Source organism: Daucus carota, chromosome 3, assembly GCF_001625215.2.
Source record: "Daucus carota subsp. sativus chromosome 3, DH1 v3.0, whole genome shotgun sequence".
NCBI lineage: Eukaryota > Viridiplantae > Streptophyta > Magnoliopsida > Apiales > Apiaceae > Daucus > Daucus carota.
Window position 1 is genome coordinate 33,050,911 of NC_030383.2, and position 21,391 is coordinate 33,072,301.

At 33.3% G+C, this 21,391-nt stretch overlaps 2 protein-coding genes and 1 long non-coding RNA gene across 8 annotated transcripts; 1 reads left to right on the forward strand and 2 right to left on the reverse strand.

Moving 5' to 3' along the window:
* The first annotated feature begins 1,083 nt into the window (after positions 1-1,083).
* Positions 1,084-6,535, forward strand: LOC108197365 (uncharacterized). 2 transcript variants are annotated; one of them, XM_017364958.2, is made up of 5 exons: positions 1,084-1,371; positions 3,237-3,375; positions 3,508-3,539; positions 5,706-5,792; positions 6,163-6,535. In XM_017364958.2, the coding sequence occupies exons 1-5, from the start codon at positions 1,114-1,116 to the stop codon at positions 6,355-6,357; spliced, it is 711 nt and encodes a 236-aa protein (XP_017220447.1). In that variant the 5' UTR covers positions 1,084-1,113; the 3' UTR covers positions 6,358-6,535. The 2 variants fall into 2 exon arrangements, with proteins under 2 accessions (XP_017220447.1, XP_017220448.1); XM_017364959.2 differs by having other exon boundaries at positions 1,103-1,354.
* Positions 6,536-8,527: 1,992 nt separating this feature from the next.
* On the reverse strand, positions 8,528-14,399 carry LOC108200120 (PHD finger protein EHD3). Its single transcript, XM_017368197.2, has 6 exons — positions 14,261-14,399; positions 14,081-14,170; positions 13,743-13,985; positions 13,419-13,667; positions 12,148-12,237; positions 8,528-9,809 (listed from the first exon to the last, which is right to left on the reverse strand). Exons 2-6 carry the CDS (start codon positions 14,159-14,161, stop codon positions 8,943-8,945), a joined length of 1,530 nt encoding a protein of 509 aa, XP_017223686.1. The 5' UTR covers positions 14,162-14,170; positions 14,261-14,399; the 3' UTR covers positions 8,528-8,942.
* A 960-nt stretch (positions 14,400-15,359) lies between these two features.
* LOC135151662 (uncharacterized) lies at positions 15,360-20,797 on the reverse strand. Of its 5 annotated transcripts, XR_010290506.1 has the most exons (12): positions 20,445-20,797; positions 20,270-20,379; positions 20,107-20,157; positions 19,844-19,972; positions 19,686-19,757; positions 19,447-19,524; positions 19,257-19,377; positions 18,843-18,908; positions 17,957-18,046; positions 17,397-17,441; positions 17,103-17,234; positions 15,360-15,779 (listed from the first exon to the last, which is right to left on the reverse strand). It is a non-coding gene; the product is annotated as an uncharacterized LOC135151662 (long non-coding RNA). The 5 variants fall into 5 exon arrangements; XR_010290505.1 differs by having other exon boundaries at positions 18,843-18,896; positions 20,270-20,797; XR_010290509.1 differs by having other exon boundaries at positions 20,270-20,797.
* Between the last annotated feature and the right edge of the window lie 594 nt (positions 20,798-21,391).

Sequence of the window (21,391 nt, forward strand, 5' to 3'; positions counted from 1 at the left end):
TAATTTAAAGGTCCCTGAAATATTGGTGTTTTATTGTCTGGGTCTCTGAAATAAAGATTCCAATATCCGGGTCACTTACATTTTCAGTTTTCTTCGTTGAGTCCTTCCGTTAACTGAGATTCTGACGGACGTTAGAATCTCGATAACGTGGCATAATTGTTAACACGTGTATACAAATTTTATTTTAAAGATCCTGAACTATAGTAATTTTCTTATTTGAATCCTTTCATTGAATTTAAATTTCTTATACATTAAGATACTAACATTTAATCGGCTTAAAAGGTATTCAATCTTTAGTACATCTTAAGTTTATTAATTTGTAATTATTTTAGACATCTAATAGATAATAAAAAACATTAATATAACACAGTAAAATAAACATTAATATATTTATTAATATAACACAATAAATATATTAAAGTTTATTTTACAGTGTTATTATATTAATGTTTTAACTCGTATTTCTATGTATCTTGACTTATTGTGTATTAATTTTTTATCATATAATAAATGACATGTAAAAGAGACTTGTCAAAAACATTGTCACAACAAACGCAAAGGTTATATTCATATTGTAAAAAAAAAAAAGGCTCACAAGACATTGTCAAAAAATCTAATAACAAATCAGTTTTGAATTTATTTAACTCAAAAGCTCTGTTCCAATTCAATGTTAATTTTTCAAATAACTATCAATATTAATTTTGCAAGAATTCCAATTAGTGTTGCACATAATATCATCTATAATGCGTCTAAAATAATTATGAATTAAATAGTTAAGTTGTACTAAAGATTGAATAACTTCTAAGCCGATTAAATGTTAGTATCTTAATACCTAATAAATTTTAAATCAATGAAAAGACTCAAATAAGAAAATTACTAATAGTTCAGGGACTTTTAAAATAAAATTCGTGCACACGTGTCAACAATTCTGCCACGTCATCGAGATTCTAACGAGACGTCCGTTAAAATCTCAATTAATGGAGAGACTCAAATAAGAAAACTGAAAACGTAAGAATCTTTATTTCAAAGACCCGGACAATAAATTTTCAATAATTCAAGGACCTTTGAATTAATTTTCCCAATTTTATTCCCAAATATTGACTTGAAATTTGGATGAATATTACATTTGCATCGAGTATTGAAACCAGACAGAATGCGAAGAAGATGAAATTGACATGGAAGAATAAAAACAAGAAGCGTCCTCTCTCATTCACAAATCTCCCTTTCGAACAAGAAGATGAAGATGATTATCATCATCTCGATAACAGCAGCAGCTCTTCTAAACTTTCCGACACATCTTGTTCGCATGATGAAGCCTCGGCCGCCAACCTCGCCGACTCGTTTCGAGAGCAAGGTAACAACCTTGCCGAGGTACTTACTTATCTCTGACAATTGAGTTTAAAGTGATTTGGGCATGTTTGTCTAGTCGACTTTTCTCACTCTCATTCAGTTACTTGTTATGTTTAATTCTAACTAACCACTTTTAAGTCATTCTTTAATAAGGTTTTTTCATCCATCAACTCGAGTGTACTCAATTCTTGATAACTAATGATACATGTATTCAATTAAAATTTTAGATTATTGTTGATAATCTAGATTTTAAATTATGCTTCTAAATCTGGTGGTGGTATCATTTAAAATTTATTAAAATCTGATTGTATTTAAATGGTCATGGATTTTTTTTGAGTTTATAAATGATCGATTCTCTAAATGGTCATGGATTTTTTTTGAGTTTATAAATGATCGATTCTCTAGGATGTGTTAGTGTACTTGATACATTAAGCCCACTTCAGACTAGTTAATTAACCCATTTTATATTTATAAAAATTTCTTCGCAGTCCATTCCCTAAGGACTCCCCATCAACTTTACGATATTTTACAACAAATCTGTTAGACTCCACATTTGTTTTCTGGAATATGTTTCAATGTTTATAAAGAAGAAGAAGAAGAAGAGCCACCAAACCTCTTCAGGATGCACCTGGCATTGTGCACTCCTTAATACTTTTTTTTGCCTTTTTTTCCTAGCATTTTTCATTTGCCATGTTAATAATTTAAAAGGTTATGTAATACTAATCCTAGTTGAATTTTTAGCTAGATATAGAAAGAAGACTACTTATGAACACTGTTGTCACTGCACTCAACTGGAGAGGTCGACTTGAAAATTGTCAACTAGTCTTTCGACTTGTTGATCATAGTTAGCCCGAGGGTGCAAAACCCGGTTGAAAGTGCATATAGAAGGGAAAAAATGTATTTTTTAAATTTTAATCTTCATGTATAAGCTAATCCCAGTTTTTCTTTTTCTCGCTTTTATCCTCCAAAACTGATATAAATGTGTCTGTATAAATTTATTAAAACTCATATGTATGTGTGTATATGTTTGTATAGTCAACATATTTTCCCTATATTCCTATATACTATGCACGTGTATGGAATAGCTAAAAAGTGACATTTGTAATTAATATATCTATTTCTTAATTTAAGTAAATATGGGAGTATCAAATTTATGTGTGTGAGAATACATATATACGATATTTGTTATCTATTAATTTGTCGACTAGTCGACAAAGCTAGACCTCCCTGACTCACTGACATGACCATGCTTATAAGTCACGAAACAACTCCAACTTAAAAGTCAATCTTCAAAATAAGCCAAATATTTTTGTTTAGCTTACTTGTACTAGCTAGTTACTCATAGGCCCATTTATGCTTCACTTCCATATAATCTTGCTTCCTTTCATGTTTAAAACTCAAGAGCAACCCTTAATCTGTTTGTTCCTTTCCGAGTGGAAAACTAGAGAATAAAGTTTTATCATATAGTATTTTTGTCCCCAAGGATTGTTGACTGGACGTTCTATGCTTGGACCTCTGTTTCAGATGATTCTACCTATATTTTTTGCGTGAGGCCTCTTACTCCAGAAACAAGCAGGATAAAGAAAGTGTCCCTTCCACATTCACGGTTTACAATGCACACACGATTCTTTTCTGGATTTTACTATTACTGCACCTACACTGAATCCATGAACGTCATAATCTCAGGAAATGATATTTAAAAAATACTGTATCCTTCCAATTGAAAAGAATTGTCTATGCTTGATAATACATGTCGAAAGATGTATATGATTTTGTGGGATATTGGGGCCGTTTGGCCAAGCTTAAAAGAATTGTCTCATTTTTCAAATATACCTTTTCTTTTCAATTTTTCATCAATCCACCCTTTCTTTTGTTCTTATTTGTAGAATGGGAAATACCATGAAGCACTTGGAAAGTGGGAAACTGCTCTTACTTTAGTGCCTGACAGAGCGGAATTGCATGAACAAAAGGCTCAAGTTCTTCTTGAAATTGGGGAAGCATGGAATGCATTGAAAGCAGCAACTCGTATGTCTCTGCTTCAATCTTACATTCCTCGTATATTACGACCTGGTTATTTAGAAAACATCACAACAGTTCTGATTATCAGCCTATTCTTCATATTTTTACTTAAATGCCCTGTGTTTTTCTTGTTGGCAGGAGCTACTATATTGGAGCCTTCATGGGCTGAGGTCTGTAAGTTTTACTGTTTAATAGGTCTCCCTATGTCCTTTTGATCAAGCCACTTAGTTATACAGCTTTTCTGGTTGTGTGCTTAACAAATTGTCTCTACAGCTCTGCTTAACAAAACATAACTAATATTTTAGTTTTCAGGGAGAGTATTCCAGACTTCCAGTTGCATATGTATTTAAAAGATTCTATTCCTATAATGCTTATTTCAAATGAGGGGGGGGGGGGGGGGGGGGGGGGGGGGGGGGGCAACTGTAAAAAGAAAATGCCTGTCAAAAGAAAATGATTTTGAAAAAGAAGAATAAAAAAATGAAATCACCACTATTTGACATGCCTGCTTTGCTATTGACTTGGGAATTGGGCTGGTCTACAATTTTTCCGTGTATAAAAGGTCAACTTGAACTTCAATTTACTAAGGCATGCCCAGCCCTGCACCTCACGCAGCCTCAGAAGGTAGCAAGGTAGGGTGTTCACCTCCTCTCATTCAAGACAACTGAGGCAAGGTTATTGCACCTAGGGAAAGTTTTCGTAACACTTGGTTAGTTCAATGAAGAACATTAGAAGAATCTAGTGAAGAAATAGAACATCAGGAACTGACGATTAGAGATTTGCTTCTCTAAACTGTAATATCTCGTACATTTAGATATTTATATAGACGTTCAACTTTACATTTGAGGTAAACCCTAATTTGTAATTTTAATGATGATGATGATAAGGGGATTATTGGCAAGAAACTTATATATAATTGTTTAGGAAATATATGTGGACAATTTTTTTTTGTAATTATGAATATTAGGTTCTAAAGTGAGTAATATATCAAATCCTTGAGGAGAGAAATATTAGGAATTGTAAGAAACAATAGCAATTGAAAGTTGGGGGAAATGACCGGACAATACTATATTTTCAGTGAGATACATGGAGAGTTAAAAAGAAAATGAAGGTTGAGACGAGAGAGAACAGGAGAGCAGCTAGTACTACTACCTGGGACTTAAGGTAAGAGCAATAAGGATATAAGAGTGAAGGAAAGAAGAAAAGAAGCAAGATCACACCAACTAAGATCTAGTAAAGAAGATGATTTGTCATATTAAAACAGACAACAGACAAGCAAGTCGTCTGTTTCTTTCACTCTAGCGCCCTCTTTCAATATGTCAATATTGTTATATTTTGTGTTTTCTTTTGCTGGTCTTGCTAATAAATCTGATGTCTAGCGCTGCTTAATTCTTGTGTATTGTTTTATTATAATATGTCAATATGGGAATGAATTTAGTTGAATGGGTAGACATGCAACCGAAATTGATGTCAGTGAATATGTTTTGAATTTTGATCACCCCCTTTTCTTGTGCAGAAATATTGTTGAACTGATTATACATATATGCAGTCCATTTGTTATTTCTTGATGATAATCACATGATGGTAAAATCTGGTTCCCGAATGATAGTTTGAGGGAAATAAAAAGAGGGTTGTGGCTATATGATGGTTTAAGCCTCTAATGATAGAAGATATGCATGCAAGTCTATTAAATGATGGTAACTAGAGCTGATCACTCTAGTATGTTTTCTTTGCTCATTTTTATCCTTTCTTTTTATGTTGCTCCTTCTATTCGTATTTGCCAGCCTTTTTCCTACTGGTATACTATATGCGCAGTACACCTCGACTTGCTGAGCATGTCAATGCTCATTCTTGCATTGTTTGATGGTTTATAGATAACGAGCATAGGTTGGCTATGAAAATAGTTGAAAATGGGAGAGAGAATGTTGGATAAAGTAGCTTCCTTTTCTTTATCCATTTAGATTTTTTATTTATTATATTTTGATACCTAGTAAAATAGAATTTCTTATTTCGAAGTGCAATGTCTCGAAAAAAATTCTTCTGTTGCTATAAAGTTTAGGAGGTCTGTCTTCACTAAGATGGTAGAAATTTGATACCTGATATTGGCGTCATATAAAGTGCAGTCTTTCATTTGATGCTATTATGTTTCACACTTAATATTGTGCCAATCTCATCGGTGTCAGTTTACTTATCAAACAGTATGCACAAGCAAAGTAACATGCCTATTAGCAATTGTATCTGTTAAGGAATTTGCATATATCTATTAAAGGCTTATTCTTTCTGTTTATGCTAAACTTGGAAGGTTTTCATGTTTTTTTTAAAATCTGTATTATTTGCAGGGATGGATTACCCTGGGAAGAGCACAGCTAAACTTTGGAGAACCTGACAACGCTATTGAGAGTTTTGATAAAGCATTGGCCATCAAGGTACATCTTGGAAACATGAATGTCATATGAATGTACCTATTTTTGTTTCTGGCAAATTCTACTATAAATGGAGGAATAACCGAGTGACTGGTGGCGTCTACTGCTTAGCAATAGTATTAATGGATATTTGTTGACTAATTATTTCTTGTAGAAAATTCCGCTGTCATTGTCTTGTGATATATTCTCTTCAAAGTGATAGTAATTCTAAACTTTTTCTTATATCAAGGTGCTCTATTGAATTTTTGTTCAACCTACAAGCCTGACGCATCTTTTGTTTCGAATATCTTTGTGTGTATGTGTGGTCTAAATTTCATAATTTTATTTGTTTTCACATTATAGTCTTCCTGACTAAGTTTACTGCTGCTTACAGCCCGATTCTGCAGACGCACGAGATGACAAGCAAACTGCATTACATCTTGTGAAGAAAAGAAGGCAACTTCAGTCATCAGGCTTACGTGCCACGGAAAATCGATATATGGTTGGGGAGAAGACCGAGTACACTAGACATGATACGGAAGAATTTATTCCTTTTATCTCTAATCAGCAGAAGCAGCAGTCGGAGTAAGATTGCAGTTTACAAATTGCTTACTAAGTTGCCTCCTGTGTAGCCCTGAAATCAATGTGCTCTAGATGAGAGTTGCTACTGGTGTTGCCATGGACAATCTAAGAAATGGCTGTTTAACTGTTGTGATATATTGCTGCCTAGAATATTTGTGGCTTGTAGTTGCTCTTGTTTCTTTATACTCCCTCTGTCCCTCTCATTTTATTTATAGTTTTTTCACACTGCTCGACGCACATTTTAAGGCGCATATAAAACATAGTTTTATCTTATTTTTAAAATTTTCTTTTTTTATAAAAATTTAAACATCAAATTTGTATTCAAAAGAAAAAAAAAGTTCAAAATAATTTATCGAACTACGTTTTACGAGAGCATTACAATGCGTGCCGACGAAGGAAGGGAGTATATGCATAAAGAGTTCGGCAAAGGAACACATCTGACAAGGACGAATTGTAAAGTCTCATCGTATCAATGCAATATGTTAAAATTTTATAGCGAGCAATTGTTCAAGCAACTGATGATTGGAAACTGCAATCCCATGAAATTTATATCAATGTGTAATATAATAAACCACAATTCCGGTTACAGAAAAATAACTAATTTTTTATCTTAAAAATGGAGAGAAACAAAACCTAATTAAAATTATGGGTAGTAAAACTAGACCTGGCAATTTGACACGTAACACGCTAACACGAAATGAAACGACACGAAAAAAATGGATATGGGTTTTGATTTATGATACACGAAACACGAAAGTACACGAACACGAAATTACACGATAGATTTCGTGTCGGATATGGGTTTTCATTTAGGGTACACGAAATACACGAAAGTACACGAAATACACGAAAGTACACGAAATATTTGTAGATTATATTTATTATATATATGTTATGATATATTATATATATAATTGTGTAAAAAGTATATATTTATATGTATGTGTGGATATATATTGTAGATACATTAACAAATTTATAGAGAATTGTATACAAGTATAAATATATCATTTACATTTAATACAAATTTAAAGGAAAATATATATTAAATCTATATTTTGATTAAAAAATATAATAATATATTTATATATAATATACACGAAATATACACGAAACGTTTCGGATCGGATACGGGTTTCAAATTAGGTACACGAAATTGATAACGGGCGGATATGGGTTTCACCCTCGAGTACACGAAACACAAAAATACACGAAACGAAAGTATACGAAACGAAACGATTGTCACCGCCAAGTAAAACCCAATAACTCGGTAGGCTGCCAACAGGAGATTGATTATAGAAGAAACTAAAACAAGAGAAAACAAAAATAAGGTGTCAGTTATGGAAAGCCGAGACCACAGGTGTCTTGCGAGGCAATTAAATGGATTAATAGTACTGGAGTTCAGCATGTTGTCATCGAAACAGATTCACAATTGGTGGTGCATGCCTTAGGTGCTGAGGATGCATATCGTTAGAAGTTGGACATATCATTGATGAGTGCAAGGAGAAGCTTAAGGATCGAGTTGACCTATTGGTTCTTCATGTTAAAAAGCAAGCAAAGGCTGCCCACTTGATGGCAAGAGTCCCATGTTTGTTGAATAGCTACAATCATTTTGTATCTCCTCCAGATTTATTGTTGGAGATGTTATCTTCTGAATTTCCAAGTTAATGAAAATTTCCTTTGATCAAAAAAAAAAAAAGTGTTTTATAAAAAACAGTTTGGACATTTTCAGTGGTATTATAACATTTTTTATTTTTGTCTATGATAATCTTTTATATTTAGTTTATCACATATAATACTCTTATGTTAGGTAAATGTAACACATGATTTCAGATTGTATAACAAATAGTGTAATTTGAAATTTTTGTTTTAAAAAAAATATGAAATTAACTATTAAATCATGTAAATCAAAATCGAACTAAATGACATATAAATGATCAAAGTTTGATCATGAATTTTGAATGTATCTAACTCATGTATATTTTACCAAAAATTCAATATATAATTTGTTTTATGATCTAAATCAATTCCTTTAAATTTTAACATACGTACAGCATCTTTTAAAAAAAATCTTTCTACGTGATGAAAAAGAAGTTTGCCACGAGGAAGAATCAAGACTCACATAATATTATTGTGACAAGAAAAGACTCGTAAAATTCAAAAAGAGATGTCAGAAATTATAAGTAAAATCATCAACTCATATATTAGGATTACATGACAAATGGACAACAGAGACTAATAATACACTTAAGATACAGGTTTGAGGTTTCCATCCAGTAGCTTGGAAGGAATGCAAGTACAAGGTCACATTCTAAGAGTTAAAACAAGTTATCAGCCCATCATGTCAACACCATACAGTTAAAGAAGAAATATACATCTTAAAGTTACACAACCTAATATCGATCATCAAAGTGTGTGCCATAATCCAATCTAAAATCTGGCCATCAAACTGTGCGTCAGGACCAAGTAAATGTTCTACAAATCTACACCTTGAAGCTATAGGTACTGTAAAAAAGGATCAAAAAACCCGCAACATAACACCAAGGGCAGCAGCCTTAACCCCCGGTTCCCACTTTACACTTACTAGTCATATCAATCTTCATTGTTCAAAGTCTTTGCTGCAGTTAAAAGCATGTCCACACCACCAGACGTATCGACCTCCCCTTCCATCTCTTTGCTTACGCCTACTTGGCCATTTTCATACGCTCCGTTTTCCCTTTCAGCTTTCTTTATCATTTTACATTGAGAATTTGCATATGCCTTCTTTGCCTCGCGTATGCGTTGTATCCCTTCATCGCAGTTTGTGCAAAACCAGTTTCCCTTGGGGATTGACGCGCGTGGTGGTTGCATGCAGTAAATGTGGAAGGCTTGATCACAACCATCACATAACACAATCTTATCATCATCTTGATCAGTTAGACATTCTCTGCATAGGCAAGAAGGGCAATACCAACGATTACCATATGAATTCAGCTGCTCAACTGTCAAGCACCTCGTGTGGTAATACTTGTTAGGGCAAAAAGGGTGACCACATATCCTAAAGTCCTCAACTCCTATGTCAATTTTACATATTTTGCAGCAAGGCAAAGTTGCCTCATCACTTTCGAGCCCATTTTGCTCTAGATCATAAGAGCTTTCCTCCAGTTCTTTCCCACTGGCTGCAAGTCCATCAACTCCAGTACAGGAAGATCGTGGAGCATTTATACTTTCACAGAGTACACAAAACTCGTGGCGTGATCCAACGCCACATGATCTGCACTTTGCACAGCACCAGATTTTCCAGGAAGATTCTTGAACGGGTTCAATACAAGAAACATGATAAATGTCCTTACAGTTGTCACACACTAGACAATCTCTACCCTCGGTTTTGCCTTCACAATGCCTGCATGTACAGGCTCCAGAGCAACAGCCATCTCTTTGACCCACTTTGGAAAGCCCGTTAGTTTCTTGCATATGAAACTGTTACAATAACAAAACTGACATCATTTCATCGAAAATTAAAATCCAGTGGGCAAAACATTTGACAGGCCATATGACCAAATTCGACTTATCAGAAAAACTAGACACTAGATACAACCATTACACCACTTACAGGGAACAAAATATAACTATAAATTTATTAGACCACACAAATTACCACAGAAGCAAGGGCAAAGATCAACTTTACACTAATTTATCAAGAAAAAAGATCAGGAGTTACATATTCAGTTGACAAAACACTATTTTTCAATTAAGGGACTTGCTCTCTTGCAGTTCTAAGTTTGGAAATTAGTTCGACTCAGTCCACCTCCCTAATAATAAGTACTCAATTTGATAGGGGAGTACTCAAAATGAGTACTTGATACTAAATATGACAAATTAATGTATTAATTTTAATATATATTATATATAATAATAATATATATTTCGCATCTAATATAATTATATGCTACAATGTAATAATAGTATGTAGTATATAAGTTTCATAATACAGAATAAATTTTTTTTATAATTTTTGTTTAACTCATAGACAATATGTAAATCCGATTTTGTTCAGATATTGTCCGATTTTGACACGATTTCACATAAAACAGGGTAATCAGTGAGTAACCCAAAATCAAATTGGAAGTGAGTCCTAATCCAAATAGTCGTCCAAGTATTCGCCCAAGTCGCCCAATAGTTAGAACACTGCTCTCTAGTTAATGGCAAATGACCTAATACCTGCTTTGTTAACATATACCAAAAGATTGTTTTGCTGCATTAATGATTTAAACAGAAAATTATAACCTCCCTAGAGTCATTCTAATATCCTCGTCAAGAAAGATTAGAGTGACAGGTCATTCTCTATTCCCCGGATACATCTTCAATTTACAACATCTTGTGTTTTGATTCAACGACTCTCTATTCATTAGCAAATAATGCAGCAACTGCTACATCAACATACAAATATAATTATTATTTTTATCAGGCTTCATGCACAATACAAGCAGAGTATTACTCCAGTCCCCTCAGACTGTTTACATTTTGGCACCCATTTTAATGCTCTATAAAGTATAGTTTCACAAGATATTTTAATTTATTTTTTCTTCTAAATAAAAATTTAATGCTCAAATTTTTATTCAGAAAAATAAAATTTTAGAAAAAGGTTATGAAATTATACTCTATATACATCTTAAAATGCGTCCCAAGCAGTGAAAAAAAAAACTATACACAAGTGAGTGGGACGGAGGGAGTATGACTTTGCTACAGTCATATATATTATTATTGTCAAAATAAAGATCTAAAAAAGATCTTCTCCTGTGGGCGTTATTCCTTGTGTTAAAAAATAATTTTCCATTGCAGTCTACTAATACTACTGGAAAAGACTGACCTTCATTTACTGTAACTACTAGAAGTAAGGTTAACAATAACATCCTCTACAGGAAAACCACATGCACAAAAGAAGGTTTTAACAAGACACAGTTAAACCCATAAAAAGAACCATTAATTGTAAGGAACCACATTCAGTGGTCTAATTATCGTTGTACCAATAATCGAACAATATAAATAAATTTAAATTTCTCGCATGCTGACTTCTTGTGCATAACATCCACTTAATGTCGGGAATGTATATTCTATAATGCTACTATATGTCATTTCTAGCACCAAAATAAGTAACACCAGGCATGTATGATAATTTGTTCCTGTGATCAGTTCATAAATCCTGTATATGAGACAGGAGTCACAGGAGCATATTCTATCATATTACTTATCTTTCCAACATTAACACAAGCGAGACTGGGTATGTGAAATTAGTATTCCTGTAGTCAGTTGTTGGTCTAAATATTGTGGAACCAATAACAGAACAATTTTATATTGATAAAATTAAAATTCTCTAGTGCTGACTTTATGTGCATAAAGTCCACTTATAGACAGGGGAGTATATTCTATAATACTACTATATATCATTTCTAGCACCAATACAAGCAAGACTAGGCATGTACGACATATTGTTCCAGTGAACAATTCATAAAATCCTGTAGGGAAGCATATTCTTTTGAATTAATTATCTTTCCAACATTAACACAAGCGAGACTGGGTATGTGAATGTAGTATTCCTGTAATCAGTCCATTATACCCGATGTATGTACAACAAATCTCTAAATGATATATACATCAGAGAGAAAACCTGTTAGAATCAAGCCATTATTTTAAGAAATATAGTAAGCATGCTGTGTATGACTTCTCCTTTCTCTCCCTGCCTCTTGAGATAAAAGTTACATGCTAATAAAAGATACTCAGGAGGACACATAACAGCAAAGCAAGGCAAATCTGTTACCGTGTTATGACAAGATGCCCTTGATGCTTCCGAGAGACTCATACCAAGTGTGACCATTTCAGTGCCAACCTTCCGAAGCTTTGTCCATACCTGCAATTCATAGTATTAAAATTTGGTTTTAATTGTACAGCTCACAATAATTCTTCAGTCTATCAAACACAATGCTTCATGCTAAACAAGATAGGGTGTGCACGAGGTAAGTTCTACGAGCAGGATAAAGTGGGATCTATTAGAACATAATTCAGGGATCACCTTTATTATACAAAAGCTGACAGATAAAGTTAAGCATTTAAGACAACTATAAGCAAATGATTCAGCACCTAAATTCTATATAACGGCATAAGTAAGTTTTTGACACGCAAAACATAAGGCTAAAGTTAGGTGAAAATATTGTGTGATATATGTCCAACTACAGGCTACATATATACATTTACATGGTACCTGCGCGCAAAATATTACAATCTAAAAGTTAGTGTCCAAAAGCTGATGCTGCAAATAAAGCCAGACTAAATAAAATTCACCTAAATCGTATGACAAAGGTTATGGCGTCGCTATCAAGAGTGATTAAAGATATTATGATGGTTTCAGATATCCAGTTGATTGCAAATGAAAAGACAGTAGAATTCATTCTTGATTTATATTTCACAGCAGCAAACCAGATCTTAAAAACTTAAAATAGGAGTGACAAGTCATTGATTTTTAATAATATATGATTCTGTGATCAGCAAAAAATCAGAATCACTCCAAAGAAGGTTCACCACATTCAAAGATTAAATTATACATCAACTGCTGAAAAATTTATAAGACTGAAAACAGTAAATTTTCAGCTAACTATTGCTGATGTCACTACAATTCAGACAACTGTTATGTGAATTTTGTAGAATAAATTTCCAGCAGATTAAAAGAGAAAATAGGATTTTAAGATAAAAGCTTAGCTGTAACAGCAATTGTCCTCTTATACATAACTTAAAAATTAAGGAGTTCTGTGAAGATAACAAAAAAAAATACATTTAGCAAAAAAAAAAAAAAAATTAAGTTGAAAGATGACAGTTGAGGAGAGAAATACGTTAGGAAACATATTAAGTGATAAAAATTTCAAGCACTACTATTGTTCATGATCATTCTTTGATCGATAAACTAATAAATCTAGTTTCAATTCATAATTTATATTTCATACAGAAACAGGGACCGAAAACTTGGAATTGTGGTGAGAACTAAGCACAATAACGATCACAAACCTATACTATAGTTACCAGAAAAACATAGCATACCTGTTGAATATCCGAGTGAAAAAGCATGGGCGAATTTTTGTACACCCCCTCATTGATTCTTGAATTAATTAAACCGAGGTTGAAGAGACTACTAACGTTCATCCCAAGGAAATTTCCAGAAAGCAAGTTACAGAGTTGAGCAAACTTAGTTGATACTAAAACACTGAACAAAGCCTGCTTCCACATATCACCGTCTAAACAGGAACTTGATTCACTTGTGGAACCATTTGAAGTGGCACCGACATGATCCTACAGAATTTTCACGACCAGAGTAAAATCGGGAATTGTAGAATACAAAAACTGGAATTAGAGAGAAAAAAGAACCTTGATGGAGGTAGTGCAACCGGTTTGATGATTAAACACAAGAGCATCGCGGATACAGTCCTGTAAAGCACCCTGAGTCTCGGTGCAAAGTGATTGATACATCTGTTCGAGAACAACCTTTCGCCAGTCCTTGAATGAGCAGTCATGAGTCAAATTGGTGCAAGTGTGTGATTCCATCCTAACTCTTTGGTTACGCAAATCTGGCTCTTGAATGGACTGTAAAAAACCGAATAAACTACACACCTGGCAAGGCAATGCAAGCAATTTTTTCAATTCACCCATTGATTTTTATAAATAAGATTAAAATTGAATAATTGAATTGAAGAAAAGAAACATACTCCTTGGCTATCTGAATTGCAACGCTTGCGCCGCCTCCTGTAGGTGCTATATTTTTCAATTCCCCCATTATCAATATCCATCTCCGGACCCTAAACAACATACATACAACAACAACAAGAAGAATTATAGAAGCAAAGAAACAAAGTTGAGGAATTATTAGAAGCAAGCAAAAGACTTACTTGGGATTCTCTCTCTCTGTCTCTTTCTCTCTCTGTGTTTTGAAAACACAAAATCTCTGCTTTTCCAGATCTACACCAACCCTCACTCCAAATCTGTATTATCCCTCTACTGTTTTTGTTATAACCCCTTCAACGCGCAAATGTTCTTTTTAAATATTTGTTTTTATTTTACACTAATTACTGTTGTATAACTAGTAATTTTGCCCGTGCTTCGCACACGGGACGTTTAAAAAAAATTTATTTTAATAACCAGTTGTAATATATTTTTATTTGTATTACGCTTAATAATAAATTCATAAACTAATGTAATATAATAAGATATTCAAAAAGATACTGAAAATTAATTTATTAGATCAAAGTAAATATCGAATGTTTTACACGGTTGGAAGTAGATATCAGATATTTAAACAGTTGAAAGTAAATATCAGATATTTTAAAATTTTATTTTTCAAATATTATTTTATTAATTTTAAAATAATAAAAAAAATTTAAAATTTTATTATATAATTAAAGTTTCTCAGCATCCGCTCTCCCCTAGATAAAACATAACGTAGGATTTTGAAAAACTTACATAAGTACTATTACAAAATAATGTTTATAATAATAATTATGAAATCAATTCTGATCACAAACAATATACAAAATGTACAATTAAAATTTTTCAAACATCTTATTTCAAGCCTGTCATACACATGTACTATAATATGTTAATTTTTATAAAATATTAATTAAAAATTAAACTTATTTTTTGTACATATTGACTCATGTTATATGCTATGAGATAAATTATTCTTAGCGATACATAATTTAAAGAATTATTACCATTGTGATTAAAATATTATTATTATTATTATTATTATTTCCCTCAACAAAATATATTTAATAAAAATAATTGAGTACTTAAAATGTATTGAATATTTTTTTTAAAAAGTATATATTAAAGAAATTAACTTTTTAAAGAAAAAAATTAATTATAAAAAGGCAGGTTTTGTGAGTCTTTTGTAGTTGTAGCTAGCCTGGTGAATGTGTAACAACTTAGAGCAGTGTTTGTATCATTAGTAAACACTATTAACATAATTTGGTATGACTGAGTAGAAAATTGATAAACAGAAAGGTTAAAATAATAATAGAAAACTAATCATCATTTTTATACTATTATTTTAAAGGGAACATCACTCCCTTCAAACATACGACCAGGGATGCTAAGCAATGAATCATCATCCATTTACAGGTGGTGTTACAAAAAAATACACAATGGAGGCTGTTTCTAGTAAACACAAATATTTCTCCACAACCACCCCAAAATATGACTTCATAGAATTTCTATTCCTAACAACCTGTCGATATGGAATAGCCTGACTTAATTACAAATAGTCTGACTCAATGAATAGCATTTTGTTGACATAGCTGTTGCTTACAACAGCTTGGTGCCTCCAATCCAACAGCCTCAACAACCTCTGGTTGTACCACACCATCTCTGCAACATGTCCGAGCCCCCACAATATCTTTATTCGAGTCTCTGGCCACAAAAGAGAAGCATTAACATCCTGTTTCAGCAAACATAGCAGCATCAATATTAATCTTGATTGAATTTAAGTTGGTTTCTTCCACTTTCCAAGTCCATCTCCTGGAATATATGACTCCACTGAGACATTTGTTTTGTCTTGAGCATCTCATCACTTATCAAGAGTTACACCCGCTATTTTATGCATCTGCTTCACATAAGAGTTCTTTTGCTTCCACACAAGACAATTTCTAGCACCATTTCATTCCAACCACCATCTAACATTTCACTGAAAACATGGAAGCAAAAACTCAGAACTTTGAAACACTACAGATATCAAGAAGTCCATTAAATAGTCCTCCAAAATTCTTTACTCAATATGTTGTCAGGACCAACATCGCCTTCAAAAGATTTTTCTCCTAGAAATTGCATGGACAATAATGAAATTTATCATTCTTATATATCTTAAAAATTGAGACTGAAAAGAGAGTGTATAATAAGATGGACACCGGAGTATAAACTAAGAGATGCAAATATCATAATATTTATACAAATAACACAGTTTGCAGTAAGCATAAGGTGGATCAAAATAGGAAAGATGTTTAGAGTTTATCACTTGTGCTTCACTAATACCAAAATACTTCAACATAAATACTCATGAGCATGAGAAACTTAAAAACCATAGTCTTATTTCGTTGTGTCAAATAACTACAAACAAACAAAAATAAAAAATTACCCATTTAATTTGACTAACCAATAACCAGAATTTAAGCTAAAATGCATATCCATGAGCATATCCTCTCTGATTTTTACTATACCCAGCCCTCAACAAAACCACTTGTTAATACTCCCAACCACATTTAGCAAGATTATAAGCACTTGGATTAGTTCAGTCTTTTAAGCAAAAAGGAGCACTACTATCAGTGTCATATTAAACCATACTTATTGTAAAATGTACATGTTGCAATGTCTGTGAAATGTCATGATCAATCTCTGAAATCTTATACACAATTAAGCATATGCAAATTGCCTGATCCTTAGCATCCACAAACCTCTGCCACCATACACAGCAGGTCTCAGTGTATATAGTCCTTATACGTATCATTGTTTCCTTTCTTCTATACATGATGCTTGAGTTCAAGTGTATCTCTAGATAATAAAGGATGTATATTGTGTGTTTAAGAGATAAATGAGGAGTACATTCAAATATCTTGCACGGAACATGGGACGCTGTTTGTGAACCATTATATTTTATGGACATATATTGTCGTGAAACCAAAAAATGTAAGAATGATTAACACATGCATTAGAAGAGTATAACTATATTATGGTTAGTACCTGGCATCTGGGCCGGATTTGCATAATCTTTGCACGTTACAGAGCACGTAGGTGGAAAAGTAATTGGATTCCTGGAACATGTGTTGTCATGCTTTGAAGACACATCACGAACCGGTGTTGTTCTGCCTACACCTTCATAATATACACAGAAGTGTGTGTTCAATAAGCAAAAGTGTCAATACATCAACCAGTAAACCGTATTTATATGAAACTACCAGTCTGCCCGCTGGAAAACTGAATGGTATTGGGATTATTGTTTCACTCGAATGAGAATCATTATTTCCAGGATCATACCTATTAGCAGCAAAAGATGGGTTCTGTAGGGACGTCTCCTTTATCCTGAAACAATAAGTAAAACCAGACTCCATCAGCCTTACCATAATATTTATTTAAAGCAATTGGAACGGAAAGAAGAGGCCAAACTCGCCGGTACGTGTTGAAGATTTGACCTGAGTGAAGCTAATATTACCGCAATCTATGTAGATTAAATATACATTATCAGATTATCAGCAAGCTTCTTGCGAATGAGATTAATGACACCAATTTAAATTGTTATATCTTAATCTTCTTATTTCATTGCAGTCTCTTCTGTATGCTGCAGGCTTATGACCTACCCCAGGCAACAACAGTTAATTGGGTAAGATAATAGTTGCTAGAATGACTACATGATAAACTTTTCAAGCACTATTGTGTAGCAACTTCTCTGACACAATAAACAGATCTTGAAACAATATATTGCTATGGCTTAGTATATTTTCTCTTGTTGCAAAATTTCGATTGCTATGCTGAAATGGTAGAAATTAAATCATAGCAAATCTTATGTACATAAAATAAGATGTGGAAAATGGCATTACTTGATGCATGGCCAACACTTCTAGGTTTATTGTACTGAAAATCAGAAGGTGTACTAACCGTGAGCTTATTGTACTGAAAACTGGTAGTGCCTGAGCAGAAAAAATAATAAAAATATAATTGTATTAAGTTACCCCAATGAATCTGAGATACAGTAGTGTTTCAATTTATTCAGCATCTGAAAATAAAACTACATGGTGTCTGAGTTGAAATCTTGACTCCATGACTTTGATTGGTGGTCTGAGACCAAGTACCATGTGTAATATTGGAACCTACATTCCCGGTTAATAAGGAAATACTTAGTGATACACTACACACAAAAAAATAGTGCAAAATCATGATTAAACGTCCAGGTAAGACAATGATGCTGTTGGAAAAAGAGTTGTATTACTAGAGTTTTCCTATGTTACGCTGTAGTTGTAGAATAAGTGATTTTTTTGTGTGCTTAATTAAATATAATTTTATTCATTTGAACTACTTGCTCAAGGGCTTTGAACTCATGTTCTTGTAAATTGTAGTTACTCTGACTTGTCCTTGGATCTCCAATGGAAAAAACAATGTTCTAAGTTGATGAGTCTGGAGTGCATATAGATCCTAGGGGAAGTAAAACATTATAAGTAATGGATTAAAATCTAAATCAAAAATAAGATTGGCCGTGCATATTCATTGTACAAAAATATAAATTTCCTAGATTAAAATTCCAATATATTGCTCAACTACACATAATTTATAATTTATAATTCTAAACATCTCTAACATGTAAAATATGCACAACAATAAATATACAGAACAGAACCACAATGTCAAATAAATATACAGAGGTAGTTTGTTTAGCATTCTGAAGTGTCACTAAAGCAAACAAAAAACCGTAATCCAACTGGAACATACCACTGCGTCCAGCAGTTTGTATGAGTTGTGACATGGGTCGCTGGAAACTAAGTTCTGCAGATATGACTATCAAATTTGATTAGCAACACATGAAACGATGTATATGTATATCATTTAAAGGCAGTGTGGACGCTTAAGAACAACAAACATGTCCCGCATACATTCAGCAAAAAGAATTTAAAATCACCCAATTAAATACATATATCACTTGTATTCAAACAATCGATCAAAGAGATGAAATTAAATATTTCAAAGAACAACAACAAATTCTATCAATCAGCAAGGGTGCTAAATCAAAATAAAACTATCAATCAAGCAATTATAAAAGAATCACCCTTTCATTAGCAAATATATAAAATGAAAAATAAATCATTGCATACAAAAACACACACGAATAAAGAAATAGACAAATACCTTGTGTTTAAGGTAGCCTCCTCTGTGATGGCGTGAGTTCAAAAAATAACATTAAGATCAGCAACAGATACGCCAGTTTGGTTTACCTTGCTTTGTGATGTAGCATGTGTTGTGCCGGAACCTGCAGCCAGAGTATTGTTTTTATGCAGGCATGACAAAAAGGCACACGAATAAGAAAATAGACAAATACCTTGTGTTTGAGTTTGGAGTTTGAATGCACCACTCTAGTTCACGGGCCTGGACCATGTGCCATGTGTAATGCCAGAACCTAGGATAGAAATCAAACATAAGGCATGTAAAAGCGAGGAAAGGTGAGTAAGAATGCAGTGTATACATGGTGCATTTTGGTTATGTCATGAATACACCGCTCTGTTGAAAGAGAATGTGACAACCAACACAACGCGGACTTCACATAACTTATATTTTAACCTGAACATTGGGTATCGTTCGAGAAGATCTTGGTTGTTTTAATAGCAACAGTAGAATTACCAAATTGTGAACCTATATCAGTTATGCTAATCATTACAGGCATCCAAAGTCCGTCAGCCAGATTACAATAAGCGAGAAAGATAGTAACGAATAGGTACCAATCTCAGTAGTTGTCCTGGTAGCTCTGTTCGGATCAACGTTCTCACACGCTGGTGGTTGGCCAATCCCAGCACTCTGACTTTCTTGTGCATTAGAGTGACAGGCCTACAAACACCTTCTATGCTGGCCTGACAACATCCAAAAACATTTTGAAATATGCGAAGATGCAATTTTATGCAATATGAAACATTTTGAAATCCACACTGAACTTCTATGCAATATGCGATAACTAATAGTATCAGTAATGGGTAGATATGCTCACCAGTTCTGAAGGACAAAGGCGAAACCTCACCTAAATAGATGCGCTTACGACCTGCTCGAAAATTGGTTACAACCACCAGTTAAAACCCATTCACAATAAACAAAAACAAACCCTACAACGGATATCACACAAAGAAACATAAATAGTGAATATACAATCTCACCATTATCCTGGTCAATAAGTTCAGTGTGGGTCGGAATGAGGAGAAAGGGAGGTCGCAGTAGGAAGCGGGTTCACATGTGTGCACAATTTTGAAATGAACGTAGTAACTGACTGCTGAAATCATGGGTTGTCAGTTGTCACAACTGAAAATATTCAAAAAAAAAAAACGTACTGACCCGTCGAAGTTCGGATCTTCCGGAAAATCATGAAGGAATACACTGCTAAATGCTCCGGGTCAGGACCCGTTTTCATCGGGTTGCTCCATTTTGTTTGTGGAATTACTCATAAGCCCTTGGGAACTACTATGGGAAAAAAATTGGTAAGGGCAAAACAGGTCTTTTGCAATCTTGTTTGTATTCACAAATTAGGATTATATAGATATAGATATAGATATAGATAGATTATTGTATTGTAATTTTATTTTTTTATTTTATTAAATATTAAATATAATATAATAATATAACGGTCCTTTGTATTTAAAATTGATATTATAAATTGAAAATTTAATATGTTACAAGTCAGAGTTGAACCAATCCCACACAAATTTTTATATAATTAATATAACAGTTCACATCCATCAAAATTAAAAATAATATTTTTACGATGATGAGAAGGCATAACAAAAAGGGTTAACTTTATAATTACCTAACTTAACTATTGGGCTTTTAAATTGACTCCCAACTTTTCACATATTATAAGTGTACGGATTGACAATTTCTATTCTTAAAATTACGTTCGTTATAAACAGCTGCTTCTCTCTCACTCAAACAGATTGTCTCTCTCAACCGCAGCTTCTCAACGCTCGCAACGCTCACAAATTCTCGTCTCTCTCTCACGCAGCTTCTAATCCCTCTGAATCACGCAGCTTCTCATCTCTTTCAATCATGCAGCTTCTCCAACATAAATTCTTCTTTTACGCTCAATTGGCCCCGCATGGGCAGTTAAACGGTGAATTCGAGTTGAATTGGACCAGCAACAAGCGGCAACGACTGAGATTTGTAAGTGAATTTATGTGTGTAATGTATGTATATATGAAGAATGTTAATTGAGATAGAGATTATGAGTTTTGTTCAAGAAGAACGGTATAAAATTGAAAGCTACGGATAACTGTTCTCTTCACTTT

What these genes read in the sequence shown, in the direction of transcription:
- LOC108197365 (XM_017364958.2), top strand. Translation starts at nt 1,114, where the DNA reads ATGAATATTACATTTGCATCGAGTATTGAAACCAGACAGAATGCGAAG. An exon ending in TGCATTGAAAGCAGCAACTC is followed by an intron (nt 3,376 to 3,507) that starts GTATGTCTCTGC and finishes TCTTGTTGGCAG; the next exon opens with GAGCTACTATATTGGAGCCT. An exon ending in TGGAGCCTTCATGGGCTGAG is followed by an intron (nt 3,540 to 5,705) that starts GTCTGTAAGTTT and finishes TATTATTTGCAG; the next exon opens with GGATGGATTACCCTGGGAAG.
- LOC108200120 (XM_017368197.2), bottom strand. Translation starts at nt 14,161, where the DNA reads ATGGATATTGATAATGGGGGAATTGAAAAATATAGCACCTACAGGAGG. An exon ending in GTTGCACTACCTCCATCAAG is followed by an intron (nt 13,668 to 13,742) that starts GTTCTTTTTTCT and finishes AAAATTCTGTAG; the next exon opens with GATCATGTCGGTGCCACTTC. An exon ending in TTCACTCGGATATTCAACAG is followed by an intron (nt 12,238 to 13,418) that starts GTATGCTATGTT and finishes TATGAATTGCAG; the next exon opens with GTATGGACAAAGCTTCGGAA.